The sequence below is a fragment of the Pogona vitticeps genome, chromosome 9 (genome assembly GCF_051106095.1).
Source record: "Pogona vitticeps strain Pit_001003342236 chromosome 9, PviZW2.1, whole genome shotgun sequence".
Taxonomy (NCBI): Eukaryota; Metazoa; Chordata; class Lepidosauria; order Squamata; family Agamidae; genus Pogona; species Pogona vitticeps.
In genome coordinates, this window is record NC_135791.1 from 5,092,029 (window position 1) to 5,107,237 (window position 15,209).

The 15,209-nt window shown below is 44.2% G+C and overlaps 1 protein-coding gene across 4 annotated transcripts in view; it reads left to right on the forward strand.

Annotated features, from left to right (window-relative positions):
• CSMD2 (CUB and Sushi multiple domains 2) overlaps positions 1–15,209 on the forward strand; it is a 533,934-nt gene that overhangs the window by 473,853 nt on the left and 44,872 nt on the right. For all 4 annotated transcript variants that reach the window (XM_078379919.1, XM_078379918.1, XM_020800093.3 and 1 more), the window contains 4 exons: positions 549–737; positions 10,360–10,545; positions 11,891–12,085; positions 14,243–14,416. In XM_078379919.1, coding sequence (XP_078236045.1) covers positions 549–737; positions 10,360–10,545; positions 11,891–12,085; positions 14,243–14,416 — 744 coding nt within the window. The remainder of the gene's footprint in view (positions 1–548; positions 738–10,359; positions 10,546–11,890; positions 12,086–14,242; positions 14,417–15,209) is intronic.

The following is a 15,209-nucleotide window of genomic DNA, read 5'->3' on the forward strand; positions in this document are numbered from 1 at the left end:
ACCCAAATGCTCAAACGATTTCAGGATCCCTGTTCCTTGTCAAATAACTGCAAGGCACTAAGGGACTGGTAGTCTCTCTGTTCCCTAAGCTCTATAAAGAGTGTTTCTCAGAAAAACAGAACATCTCCTAATGCCTTTCACTTCCCATGGAGCTCAGAAAGCTCCACCCATGTCCTTCTCCATGTTTCACAAAGAGAAACTTGCCAGGCACAAGTGCTGATGCTGGAACTCCTCTGAGGACTTGAATTTTTGACCAAAACCTCCAGCATTCTAGCTGGAGAAATTCCTGGTGAACTCTGGTAGACATAGTGAAAAAAATCTGAAAATCCTGTGCCTACTCCAGACCTCATACTTTGTTCGTGACCATCAGATGAACTGGGAAACAAGGCATACACATGGCAGTGTGACCATAGACCCCAAGAGTTTAGGGCTAAGGTTTACACGGGAAGAATGTGAACAAAAGCAGCTGCCTGATTCTTTTGCTCTGTTTTGTCCATGATTTCATCCCTCTTGGCATGTTCAGGCCAGTGTTCTCCTTCTTTCTCCAGCTCCTTATTGCAGCCTTCCTTCACCTCCTTTCCATGGCTCCATTCTGAGCCACACCGGCCTACAACCAGGAAGCACCATCCATTTTGGTTGTGATGCCGGCTACCGCCTCGTTGGCCACAGCATGTCGACTTGCGCAAGGCACCCACAGGGTTACTTCCACTGGAACGAAGCCATTCCTTTATGCCAAGGTGAGTAGCTCAACCTGAACATGATGCAGAGTTGGTTTGCTTGTTTGTGTGTTGGACATCATCCCGTTATAATGGTGCGCTGGCTCTTATGTTGCATTAGTCTGAGATTTGGAGTTGAAGCGTTCGTTTTTGCATTGTGTGCCCATATATCTTGCTCTCTCAATTTGAGGCCAAGAAACAATTCGTTGCATGCTTACTTTCTTCTTCCACTGCCACTGCTGGGGGAAAATTATAGGTCATCAGTTGCCTTTTGTTCTTTGCCTCAGACATCAAAAGGTCTTTGACCACTTCTGTGTCTTGGGTGATGCAAGAGGATTCAGAGTTTGCTTTCCCATTTTGGAAGGGTTCCCCCCCCCCCAACAATCAAAGGTGAAGCTGATTTAAACACACAAACCTACACTGCCAAAGAGGGGGAGATAGATGGATAGTAATGCTTTCCAAAATTTGCTACTAGATCTCACAGATCTGCCAACGGGATGCTAACAATCAAAGGAAATCTATTTGAATGGAGGAAAACACAATGAGGTGATTGAGGAAACCATGAATAGGGCAATGACATCTCGTAGGCATCTAAAAACCCAACTGGTCACCATTTTCCCCCCATATAAATTTGGAATTACCCCTCAAGTGAAACCTCTGTGTAACTTCAGAGGAAGCCATCTAAGTTTCCTGCTGGTCCCACAAAATCTAACTTTTGCACAAAAACAATTGAGACTCAGATCTGATGAAATCTCCTGCCAGCAGGCTAAGTATGGCATCAGCTGGATAAAATCTTCTTAATACCTACCTCCTTTTCAAGGCCAAGAGGAGAGCCTGAAATTTAAGAGACGTGGGATCAAAGCCATTCATTTGAGCAAAACGATGGCATCGAAGTGGTGCAGCCTAAGCCCTAGGATGGGGTTGCCGTGGCAACTGTAACTCTTCCATCCACCCCTCTACTACATATTACCTCCATCCCACCCACCCAACCCGTCCCCCTGCAAAACCAGGAATTAATTATCAGCCTGTTTCAGAAGAGCAGGATGATTTTTTTTTTAACTTCTGGAACCCAAGCAAATTGGCCACCGTGATCATCCTGCCATCCCCAGAGAGCTGATTGCTCCCAAAGGGCACCTTCCCATTGAGTAATGCCACCTCCTGAGCCACCATAAAAAGAAATTTTAAATATCAAGCAGTGAAGCGTGCTGCTTTTCAAGGCAAGGGAAGTTCCTACAGAGTCTCCTGCAGTTGTCATGAAAACACCAGGCCCCGGATCACTGAGGAAAGAAGAAAGGATTCCCCACCACGACCACTCTTTTTTAAATTGCGTTAATTTTGATAATAGAGTAGTAGAGCTGAGAGGATGCAGCCGGCAACAGCTGGTCATTCGCTTTTGTCATTCATTCCTTGAAACCCCAATAGGCAAGAGGTACAATCTAAGCCCTCCAGATGCTTCTGGACTGCAACACCCATCATCCGTCACCTTTTGCTCTTCTGGTTAAGGCTGAAGGGAGTTGCAGTCCAAGAGCATCTGAAGGGGGAGTGTTCTCTACCCCACAAATCTATAATTCTTCTGAAGCTGGTGGTCTCTCTCGCTCCCTGGTCTGTGAAGTGCATACACTTCCCCACTATGGTTGGATAAGTTAATTTATTTATGATGAAGCCACTAACTGTCCTGTTGTCATGCACTACAGCATTTCAACGTGACCAGGCAATTTCAGCTGCAGTTCTGCTGTTGTGCTGTGGGCCTGAATACATATTTCTTAATAAAATATGTTCACAGCAAAAATAAAAAGACAATTGATGAATGAAAGAACGTGATTGATATCGACAGATGTGTTTGTTTTAAGGGCTCCAGCCTTTACCCTTAAACCTTCTGCAACCTGCTGTCCTTCATACGCATTTAACTATCACTCCAGCTCCAACAGCACTGACTGAGGATGATGGGAGTCGTGATCCCCCATATTGGGAGAGTAGCAGGCTTAGGGAGGCTGCCAGAAATTGGGGAGGCATGTAATGGTGACTTGAGGATGGCTGAAGAGCATAGAAGACTGGTATAGCAAAGGTGACTTGAGTGATGATTGATTGGTTGATTTGATTTGATTTTTTTTTTTACACTTTTATGGCGCATCATCTGGCCTGGGGCCACACCGGGTGGTGTACAACAGAGATTAGTTTTGTTTAATAGCTTTTCTGGTTTTCCTCACTTTGGAAGCAGTAAAGGATGATTGAGAGTCAAACTAGACATTACAGCTAGTCCATCATTAAAAGCAGATCTCTCTTAAGAGATTAAAAAAAGGTCTGTTGACTGTAGCACAAGCTTTACTTGCCTCTGCTCATTGTACATTAGCTTGCTTTTGTTTACTGGGAGATAAACATGAGCTTCATTTGTAGGTCTGATTGCTCCGGAGCACGGCTTTGAAGAAAATAGGTTACTGGAGGGAAAATGTTTTATCAGTTTCTAATGATGAACCTGATATCTCATTTAATTTGACCTTGAGAGAAGTCCTGGTGGAAACTGAGAGAGGTTTTGTTGGATTAGCAGCAACTTTAGCTGCATTCTCAAGAGCACCAGAAATTCAAGCAGCCAAACCATGTTGAACAGATTTTTTTGGAATTTGTGAGTTTCTTTGCTATCAAATGTTTTTGTCTAAAAGTCCATACTCTGCTTTGGATGGGGATGTTTATCTTGATTCTTTATTATTTTGCCATCTTCTAAGCTACAAATTCGTTCTGTTTCCATAACATTTAAATATACTGTAGTTAGAAGTCTCAAAATACTCACAAATGCACAATTTCTCTGAAAACATTTGCTTGAAAATAATTTATTTATTTATTTATTAAATTTATACCCCGCCCCTCTAGACCATGTCTACTCGGGGCGGCTTTCAACATAAAATATATATAATCATAAAAAATACAATTACTATATTAACTAAGGTGTCTGAAGGATCAAATTTGAAATAATGCTCCATGCAGACATTAGATTCATGTAATGGCAGCAGCACTGAATTGATAGAAATGCCATTCCCCAAAAAGCCACTATCCCACGCCAGTTTGAAAAGAGAAACATGGATAAAATATGGTGGTTAGTTGTAGTTATTTAAGCATTGTTTCAAATGAGGGTAAACTTAGTAACAGGCAAACTCCTTGGACTTCTTTAAGCTGAAATATTTGGCTGTGTTAGAGGAGATGATTCATGGTATCATGGGCCACCCAAAAGAGAAATAAATGGGTTCTGGGTCACATCAAGTCTCAAGTCTCATTAGAAGCTATGAGTATATTTAGGCATGTATACCAACATGACTTTGACCCAACTCCGAGAAGCAGTGGAAGACAGGAGGGCCTGGCGTGCTCTGGTCCATGGGGTCACGAAGGGTAGGACACGACTTAATAACTAAACAACAACACTTAGGCTATTGTACCTTGTACATATCATGAGAAGATAAGACACAGGCAAAGATAATAATGCAAAGAAGAGAAGAAGACTTAATATCGAGATGGGCTGACTCAGTAAGAGAAATCAGACCCTTGAATCTGCAAGATTTGAGACAGTCAGATCTTGCAGATTCAAGGGCCTTGGGCGAGCTGCACAGTCCAATATCAAGGAAAGACTACTCAAGACCGAGTATTTAATGTCTAGAAAACCCTTTGAAGCTTGTCATAAGTCAGAAATGACATGACAGCACATACGTATTAATTGCAAACAAATAAACTTTAGAACGGTGGTTCCCAACCTTGGGTCACCCAGGCGTTTTTGGCCTGCAGTTCCCAGAAGCTTTCACCACCAGTTGGGCTGGCCGGGGTTTCTGGGAGTTGCAGTCCAAGAACAATCTGGGTTGCCCAAGGTTGGGAACCACTGCTGTAGGATATAATTGATCCATAGATTCACCCTAGGTTAGAGGCAATTTGACCACATTCTACACACACAAGAACTCCCAGTCACCACCCCTCTCCAACTTTTTAAAATTTACTGTTTTGTAGGGACAGGAAAAACAGGCAGCCCAGGGTCTGGATGTCCCTATGGAAGTGAGCTCATTGAAGCCCAGGCTAATTCCAGGAAGAATGCAAAGCGTGGTTTCAAACCCTTCCCGACTCAACTATTGTGATTAGCAATGATTTGGGGATTATGCCAGTGCCTCGCTAGCTTGTTCCAAACTTGATCGCAAACCCCAGTTGATTTCCTTTTGTGGCTGACAAACGTAACCAGCCCAGCACCGTTCTTCCTGCTGATGACCGTTCCGCGCTCTTTCGGATATAAATATTGACTCATCTTTCCCCTCGGCTACTCTGTGCAACTTTGTTGTCTGTGTCACTTGTGGAGGGCAGGATTCCAGGAAGCAGATGGTGAATTTATTACCACAATGTGGAAGAAAGAAAAGGGAAGAAGAAGCCAAACAGCTTTCACTGGTCTTTGTCAAGCCTGGTTCATCAAGATTCCATCGCTCCGTCTTCTGCCAGGAGGGGCAACATTTTCCAAACAGGGGGTGTCATTCTGACTCAGAAGAGGAGGGCGCCATCTTGTTTGGATGCACTGGTGGCCGAATCCAAGAGACTGTGACAGAATCCATTCCTTCCCCGCCATCTGTGCTAAGAGGGAGGTGGATGAGAGTCAAGGGTCTTCTTTAGTAGCTAAATGAGCTTTTTTGGTGAACTACAGCTGGCCTGGGCAGGCTCACATTAGGACTAACTAGGCTGCATATTGACATAGGATTAATAGAAATGCTCCAACTGGAGGCTGTTGCAGGATGATGGGAGCAGACCTGCCAGCTGTTAAAAGATGGTTAATTAAACTGTGGAATATCACAGTTGCAGCGCTGGCAAATGGTTATACAAAGCCAAGAGAGGCCAGAATTTCTACAGTCGCAGCGGAGTGAAACGGTGCTTTTTTGCCTTGTTCTTTCTGCTTCGGAGGACAAAGAAATGTGATTTGGAATTTGCTTTTCCGAGCGCTGTCGCTCATGATGGGCGGCTTTTGGGCTCCTGCAATTACTGTTGAGGGGGAAGGTTATAACAAGCCAAGAATACTTTTGCTAACTAGTTTTGTTCTAGCTACGATGAAATGACAAAAGTATTGAAAATTAATAGAAGCAAACTGTCACCAGAGACAAGTTAACATTTTAAAAATCTTTGCCAAATATCTGCAGAAATGAGAACTGGGGCTGAGTGTATTAAGCCTTGAGGCATTGTAAAAGGAAACACGAGAAAAATGTTCTCTGCTTCTCATTCTTGATTGTGTGTTTATGCGCATGTGCCTCTCCGGGCCTGGTGAATGCTCACAGCTTTCTGTTGTGCATTGCTGGATCTTGCAAAAAAAAAAAAAAAACAGCAACCCTGGATTATTTATTTATTTAACTAAACTCTGGGTTATTTAGTAATGCCATTCCCTGTAACTTGCTTTTTATGGTAATGAGGATTTACATTAGTGACATCTGAAACACAATTGTTATACTATGCAAAAATAGGTTACAAAGTTACTTATTGGTCTCAATAAGTAACTTTCTGAAGGTACTTTTTAAGGGCATTTAAAAATACTTTAAAAAGACTTTCTGAAATGTATTTTGAGAGGAATGTTACATTTTATGCCGTTCTCATACGAATCCTAACTGTAAGGGAAGTATTGTTTTGCTTCATCAAAAAACATCAGACTTTATCAAGGTACAGTATCAAAATCAGTCAGTAGAGGGAACCAGAGAGTATTTCCTTCTCTTTTTCTATTGCTCATAATGACAGCTCCTATGAAATGATGAGTAATAAGCTCTTTATAAACAAAAAAATCCAAAGTGTGTTCATTCCCCAAGGAGCACGCTCCCTTTCTGTTACACCACCAGAGGGTGGTCCAGCTTTCTCTTTAAGGCCCCCAGCACTGAAGACCTCAGCACTTCCCAAGGTCATGCCTTCCACTGTTGTACTGCTCAAACAGTTGATAAGTATTTTTACTGATATTTAACCGAAATCTGTCTTCCTGGTGCTTGAGCCCATCATTACACATCCTGCATTCTGGGATGCTAGAGAACAGATCCTGTCCCTCCTCTGGATGCCTACCTTTCAAGTACAGTATTTGAAAAGTGCTATTGTATGAAAAAGTTTCTCAAGACAATACATGCCCAGTTCTTTCAGTCTTCTCTCCTAAGGCTTGGTTTCCAGTCCCCCTAACCATCTTTGTTGCCCTCTTCTGAACTCGCTCCAGTTTGCTGGCATCCTTCTCAAAGTCTGGCATCCAGAACTGGACACAATACTCTAGGTGAGGCCTAACCAGTGTTGAATAGAGGGGTACTATTACCCCATCAGATTTGGAGACTATACTTCTGTGAATGCATCTAAAATGATCCAGGCTCTCTGCAATTCTCTCCATCTGCTGAGCAGAGAGGCAAAAGCACACTCCGTGTTGATTTTAAGCCCTGGGTAGTTTGCAGGCATGGTGTGCACTGGATAAGCAGACCCTGCAAGAAAAGGCCCAAAATGCAGAGAGCTGGAAGGATCACAAAGAAAAGGGATTTTACGCCATAGCAGGCGATTGAAGGGCAAAGGGCAAGCTATGGGACAGGCCCTCTTGATGGTTTTGACTGGATAACACGGGAAGGTTAAAGAGATTATGGAGCCAGAGCCAGAAGGGGTGAGGGTTTTCACAGGCGTACTTTTTCCCCCTGCTTGCCGCCACAGCTACCGCTGCCGGCATGTGGAATTGGTATTCATCGCAACTCACCGTCTAGACACCCGGCCTTGCCAGAGGATTTGCCGAGCTCCTTAGAGGCCTGGATGACATGCACACAATTATCACTGCAAAGCCAGAATGCAACCGATGACACTCACGCCAGCCAGCTGGATCCGTTTACACAAGACTCCCCTTTTTTTCTCTCTCCCATCTGTGGCTTCCGTTTCTTCCCAACTCAGAAGCTTCAGCATCACTCCTTTTGTGCGCATGTGTGAGTCAGAAGGCCCCACTGCAAGTTCGGAGTCTGCTTCCCTCCATTCCCAACCGCTCTTACTAAGACCCTCTGCAGGGAGTTTTCCCAGGATTTAGGCGTAATGCTGCCTAGTGGTACGCTAGTATAATGTGTGCATTATCATGTACCATGATGACAACACCGTATATTTGTCTGTGTCTCTTTAAATAGTGGATACAAATAGGATTGGGAGGGGGCAAAAAAAACCTGCCCCTCGGACAGACGAGCGTGGCTTTTACTAAAATTGTTCTTAACCTCTCCATGCCTACCTATTCCCTTTTGTCCTTTTCTCAAAAACTGCCCCTTTGGCCTTGAATGCAGCTCGATTTCTTTAATCACACGACTCACGCCGCCCGTTGTCCAATGGCCCACCGGTCCAATTTGGAAGGCTTTTCAAAATGACCAGAGGCACTGATGAAGGCAGGAGGTGCCAGGGGCTAGGAGCCAAAATGGCTATATGCCCCCTCCAGAGGCAGCACTCAAACGCCCAAGTCTAGGTATCGCATTCCAGCTTAGGTAGTGAGCTTGGCTTCTCTTCTTCCCTTGCTTTGCCTTTGAGCTTAGAGCCCGAAACACACGAGAGCTACCGCCACAACACTTTTTGAGAAAAAATACTTGGGAATAGAGCTGTCTCCTTTTATTTAGTTTGTGGAATTCACCTGCATTGCAGGCGGCAAGGCTGATTTCTTTCGAGCCTGCAAAGCAAATTGGAAGGGGAGAGAGGGAAAGGGTTCCAAAGAGAGCAGAGAGGCCTGTGATTCTAGTTGGGAGGTTCTTTTCTTTCCTTTCCTTTCCTTTCCTTTCCTTTCCTTTCCTTTCCTTTCCTTTCCTTTCCTTTCCTTTTCCTTCCTTCCTTCCTTCCTTCCTTCCTTCCTTCCTTCCTTCCTTCCTTACTTCCTTACTTACTTACTTACTTACTTACTTACTTACTTACTTACTTACTTACTTACTTACTTACTTACTTACTTACTTACTTACTTACTTACTTACTTACTTTAATGGCACTACTGTCTGCTGATTTTTCCTAACACTAGCATGTTCATGCAAGCTTTAACAAGTGGGTGGGTGGGCGCGTGGGCGGACGGGCGGGCAGGCAGGCAGGCAAACATGGATTATAGCAAATACATTTTAGTAGTCAACACTATACATACCATGGTCCCTGGCTTTTTGTAATGGCCAGTTCTGGTAATTTCATCTTTACAAGTATGTATTTCTAGGATTTTTCTTTTAATATTCTTAATATTTTCAGACTGTGAATAAGTGAATCAATGGATACGGATCCCATGGATAAGGGGAGGGTGGGTCCTACTGTATTTTGAAAACTAAAAAGTGTTACCCCCTGCCAAACATAGTTGTTAGCTATTCTTCTTCCATATCCCCTTAGCACTACAAAACGGAACCCAAACCCCAGCTCGCAGGCAAAAGAAGGTAGTAAATTTGAGACAGGGGTTTCACTCCATCCTGCTGCAAAATTGTTAATTTTTTTTTAATGCAGCAGGTTATGGATATGAGGGGTGGGATGTCCCGACCACTGCATTTGTCTCTAACCTGACTCCCAATGTTACAGTTTGAGTAGCATAAGAATAACAATTGCGCCCCTTCAAATCAATTCTGACTTATGGCAACCCTTCCCAGGGGATTCGAAGTAGAGAGTACACAGAAGTGGTTCATCATTCCCTTTCTCTCAAGGCGCCCTGGGACTGTGCAGCTTGCCCAAGACTTATCTCGTGGGGAATCAAATTCTCAACCTCTGGCTCCGCAACCAGATCCCTAACTCTGAGCATCATAATTTCCAAATTATGGGTGGCCTGCATGAATTGGTATAGAGTTAACTCTACTGACTGACAGAATTCTTCCTGTAGCCCAGCGATGTTCAAATATTTTACCTTTGGGGGGACTTTTCTGGCCAAGTCACTTCTGCACATCACCAGCAGCATTCATCAGCAGTGTCAGCTTTCGTGGATTCAGTCATGCCAAATTAGCAATTCTGATCCCATCCCTCCCGCACGGTAGGACAGAGTTCAACCAGAGTTCAGCCACATGAGATGCAAGTACAGCTTTGCTGACGTGCACAAAATGAAGAACAGCGACTCAGGGAAGAAGCTGTGGCCGGATAGAGCGCAAGCCGTCAGTTGCCTTCCATTCTGCACGCCTGCCTTGCTTGGTGGCTTGACGGCTGCTGGGTCACAGCAAACTTCACGTCCGAGTTCTCAGCAAAGATCCGACTTCATTCCGTTCATGGGTTTTGAGTAGAGATGGCCACAACCATAATAATCAAAATTAAAACAACAACCAAACAACCAAACAAAGAAACCCAAATCTAAACTAACTACTTAGAGACGGGGATATTCGTAAACAAATACAAATATCCCCGTTCCAGGTGCGCCTAATGCAGGTCCGACCCTCGGAACCAGCCCGTCCACTCAAGCTTCGCTGTACCGCCAGCTTCCCACTCTCCCCACCAATTGCAAAAGTAGCTCCGCCGTCTCGGCTGGCAAACGAGGACTGAAAGAGGAAAGGAAGAACTAAATGTTATCCCAAAGAGCACCTCAAGCCTACACTTCTGTCCACTGGGTAGGAGAGGCCATGGGTGACCAAAACACGCTGTTATGGGAGTACAGAAAAACCTGCCAGAGAGGTGAAGACCTTCTGTAAGATGCACGTCATAGCACATCTCCTTATTTCGCCCCCTACAGCTATTTCCTGCGGCGTTCCGAGGGCCCCGAAGAACGGGGTTGTTTTTGGCAAGGAGTACACCGTGGGCACCAAAGCAGTCTACCAGTGCAAGGAAGGCTTCCACCTTCAGGGCCAGAACAGTTCCACCATTGAGTGCCTTTCCAACGGCCAGTGGAGTAATGGGAATAACCCTCTTCCGTGTGCGGGTAAGTGGCCTGGACCACCTTTGGTTCTTTCGGTTCCTTTGCATTTTGTTTCCCTATAGAACAGCAACACGTTTTCCTAAATGAATATCCAGAACCATCCAAGGAGGTAGCAAGAGGCCTGCTGATCAGAGTAGAAGTCCATCTGTTTTCATGTGCGGAATCTGGTGCCTCCGGAAAGGATTGAGACAAGAGCATGAAACCTTTCCCTGTAGCACATGCCCAATATTTGGCGTCCAGAGGTACACTGGCCCAAATCCTCTTCCACAGCTCTGCTTACACAAAGTGAATGAAGTCACAGCGGCAGATTGCCACTGCTTTAAAATGTGGTTTTGTTTTTTTTCAATTTCAGCATGCACACAGTTTCTGCACAATGAAACAGAGTCATGTACACCCTGCAGCTGAAAAAGGAAGTCTTTAATCAGTGGCAATTTGAAGCTGATGATGACATCCTTCCTATTGCACAGTCTGAGTGCACTCAACAGGATTTCAGGCATTGTCCCAAAATATGGAAGTTGTGGCTAAAACTAATTGTTGTTCTCACCCAGGAGCCAAATTCAAATTCTGGTTCCTAGAAAGATCTCCTTCTCATAGAGGGTGGGGCCAAATATGCCCCATATTTTAACTTTGACCTTTTAACTGCCAATGACTAATGCTTTAGAGAGGTGCTTTACTATTGGGTTTGGGGGAAACCCTGATAAAAGTTGGGAGATAGTGCTTAAATAACATAGAATTAAACTAAGATGTAACTGTGAGTTGAAACATGGAGGGCAATCAAATTGTAGAAAGGTGGAAAGTTGACTTGATATTGCAACGTGAACAAACAGATCTGATGACAGTACATGTTGTGTTCTCTCCCCCTCTTCCCCCCCCCATATTCCCTCTACCTTTTGAACTCCTTGCCTTATCCCTAATTTTTAAAAATAAAAAATAAATTATTTTTTTTTAAATTAGGAGACTACAAATTGTCAAGTCGGAGAAACAGTTTGTGAGGATTTGCAGAGTGTGGATGTTAGATTACTTTGTTTACTTGGTCCTTACAAGTGAGAATGAAAAACTTCAAAAGTTTTCTCCCACTGGGCCAAGTTATAGTAGTTTTATGCCTGATTTTTTTTTTTTTTTACAATGTACTTCACTATTTTTTAAAAAATAAATCCTGAAGCAATCATTTTCAAAGTGGAGGAGAAAAGTAACAAGCGTTTTCTGGATCCTTGTTACAGAGGGCGACATGTAGCCCCCAGAAAGGCTGTAACAGGTCCCAGAAACTAAGGTTTCTAACCCTTCATTTAGACGGATGTGCTCTCACATATAATACATTTTTGTTTTCTTTCTCTTGGCTGGTGCTCAGCTGTCAGCTGCCCTGACATCAGCAGCATTGCCGTGGCACACGGTCGATGGAGGCTGATCTACGAGACCCAGTATCAATATAGCGCCCAGCTTATGCTGATCTGCGACCCTGGCTACTACTACACCGGGCATCGCGTCATCCATTGCCAAGCCAATGGGAAGTGGAGCATAGGGGAGCCTATGCCAACATGCAGAAGTAAGTTGCCACCTTCACATTGCACTCTGACTGAGCCAGAAAAAGGAAGCCAGAGATGGCCCAAATTTGGATGTTAGAGAGGCAGAAGAGAAAAATGCATTTGCTTTAAAGCTCGCCATTGTAAATGCTATGAATACATAATGCAAACATTGTCAATTGGGGCACCCGACAAGAACATGAGAGAGGGCCTTCTCTGTGGCTTGTCCCCATGTTCTGGAATGCTTTCCCTTGGGAAATTGGCCCTTTCCCTCCTATCTTTTTGGGGACAATTAAAGACCAGCCTCATCAGGTAGACTTTTCATAAAGATTCATTGAGTCCCTCTTAGATGCCGGGCATAAATCCCCTTTAAGTGTGTTTTGCAGATTTTTCAATGTGGAAGTAATATGCATGGGACTTTCATGGAGAAATGGAACTCTCGGGGCTATAGTTTGATGGGACCCCCACCACCCAGCCATATTCTAGGATTGAGAGCCATCAAAAGAGCAAGAGGTAGAGGAGCCCTCTGACCTCTCGCCTCATGTTGGTCCTTTCTTCCCTCTGAAAATCACAGCAGGAACCATTGCTAGTTGCAAGGATGTGCTTTGTCAAGGTGCATGGAAGATAAGAGTTCTAATGGGAGACTGCCTCTCTGAGGACTTTGTTGGTAGCAGCTAGAAATAGGCATGAGTCACCGGTTCAGCGATTCGCGTCAGTTCGTTTTTTGGTCCAAATAGGTGTTTCGTGCTTCCCCACCCTGCCTGCTCCTGTGGGCACCCACTCAAAGGCTGCACCTGAAGGAGGCGGGGCAGGGAAGCAGGGGCGCTACCTGTTCAGATGAAAAACAAACCGGAACGAACCACCAAACTGACAGTTCGTGCCCATCTCAAGTAGCAAGACTTTCTAAGCAGGCAGGTGCTTTTCTGCTTTTCACAGGGGTTCGTGATAAACAGCCCTGGGGGGGGGGCATCTTTGTGTGCTGAGGAAACCAGTGATTGCTTTAACAACAAACCAAGGAGTTTCATCTGTCACATATCCCCACACACCAAGATAACAAGAGCAAAATCCTTGACAGCCGTCTTGTAATTCCTCATGCAGGTGTTGAGTTTCTGCCTTAGCGTTTGGAGGAGTTGTTGTTTTCTCCATTGTCACTTAAAAAAAGAAAAAAGAGCATGGCTTTGGAGAAAACAATCCTTTTCCCCTGTTACAAAAACACTTTTTAAAAAAAATCTAGCTTTCCCAATTTCTCAGTTTTATTTTAGTGGCCAGGTTAATAAACTCGCTTTTCGTTTTAGTCTTCAAATGAATCTCAGGAAATGGACCCATTCTAAGGCTGTTAAGATAAATGGAATACAGAAAAAGAGTAGCAATACTTCTTAAAAGCAATATATGAACAACATTGCTCCACCAAATTATCACAACACCAATCCAATTACTTATCCCCACTGGAATAAACCCATTGAGTCGACAGGAATTAAGTGTTGAATTACCATTTCACAGTTAATTCAGTGATTCTGTTCTAGAGATATAAATCCTCACTTGCCTCACCCTCACATATGAGGAAGATTGTTCTTGTCTTCAAACAAGTGAGGTATTTTGTGATGGGAATGATTTTCCTGCACCAGTTAATATGGGTTGAATTTTCTTATTTCTTGGACTACAAATCCCATAATTTTGCGTTCTATGAGTTCTGTCTGACTAAATACCTTACAGACATCTAAATATGGCTCAGCTGGGAGAAAAAGCCTAAACTGGAAGGCTCTGAGGCTGAGCTAGGCCTAGCTATAAACAAGCTTCCTGTTTAGAAAGAAAAGTCCCAGCTAGCACTGGGGCAGGAACAGGAAGCTTGGGTGAAGCTAGGCCTAGCTCAGCCTTGGAGCCTTCCAGTTTAGGCCTTTTCTCCCAGGTGAGCCAAATTTAGGTGTCTGTCATGTAGAACTCCCAGAAATTATAAGCTGTGTAGTTCAAAGAAGCTGAAAATCCCATCTTTACCAATTAGCAAAATTGTACAAATAATGCAGCGGCACAGATTATATAACATGACAATAGTTCTGTCTCATTGCAACAGCTTCTCAGAAGCCTCAAAGAGGTTGTCTGTATCTTTTTGAACAATCAGCGGGTCCTTCTGTGCTTGCAGTGTGTCTGTGTGGTTTGCTTCATCTTTTTTTTTCCCTTTGTAGTCATCTCCTGTGGAGACCTGCCGGTGCCACCCAATGGGAACAAGATTGGGACACTGACCATTTATGGTGCTACTGCTATCTTCTCGTGCAATACTGGTTACACGCTGGTGGGCTCCCGTGTACGGGAATGCATGGCAAATGGTCTCTGGAGTGGACTGGAAGTGAAGTGCCTAGGTGGGTGTTTCAAGTAATATCTTATATGAATCCTTTCGGCTTGTGAGCATAGAGTAGTTTGATAGGCCTTCCAAACAGCCCAGGATCCAACTTGATAGGGTTATGAAGTCTCAGATTTTGAGTTAAAGTCTCAAGGAATTCCCTAAGCTTTTAAGCGAGTGAGTGATTTCAGAATTAAAGGATTCCCACTCCAGTAATGATTGAGAACCACTCCCTCGAGCCAAATTATGGAAGTGAAGGCCCTCAAATTGGCTTACCAATGGAAGATGAAGGTGTGCACAGCCTGGAGGTGAGAGGGTCTACTCTACCTCTTACCGGTTTGAGGGCTGTCACCCTCTTAATTCAGCCTGGGGGAATCTCTTGCCAAATTATGGGAGTAGACACCATTTGACTCCTTGTCAAGCATCTCCACCTATTTCCAGCTGACTTTACATGGATTCCTGAATGATAAGACCATAAAGGGCATGGGCCACTTCCTCTTTTCCCCTGGGAAACACAAGATGGAGAGAAGAGATTGATCTTAGGTGAAAAGTTTGGGCACAGATTCTGGCGAATGCTGTTGTTTTTCAGCAACAAAGTGGCAGAACGGGAAGGTAGACCAAACATCCAGTCTGGAAAAGCCTTTAGTTCCACATATATTAACACTAGTTGCACACACGCACAAAGGAAGCTCAGCCCAGGGAGATAAGTGGCCTGCCTGCCTCTGGTCTGAGAAGCAGGAGGGGGTTTTAATGCATCCAGGCCTGCACGCGTAGAGACCCCTGCCCATCCTGGGGCACATTCACTTTGTTCA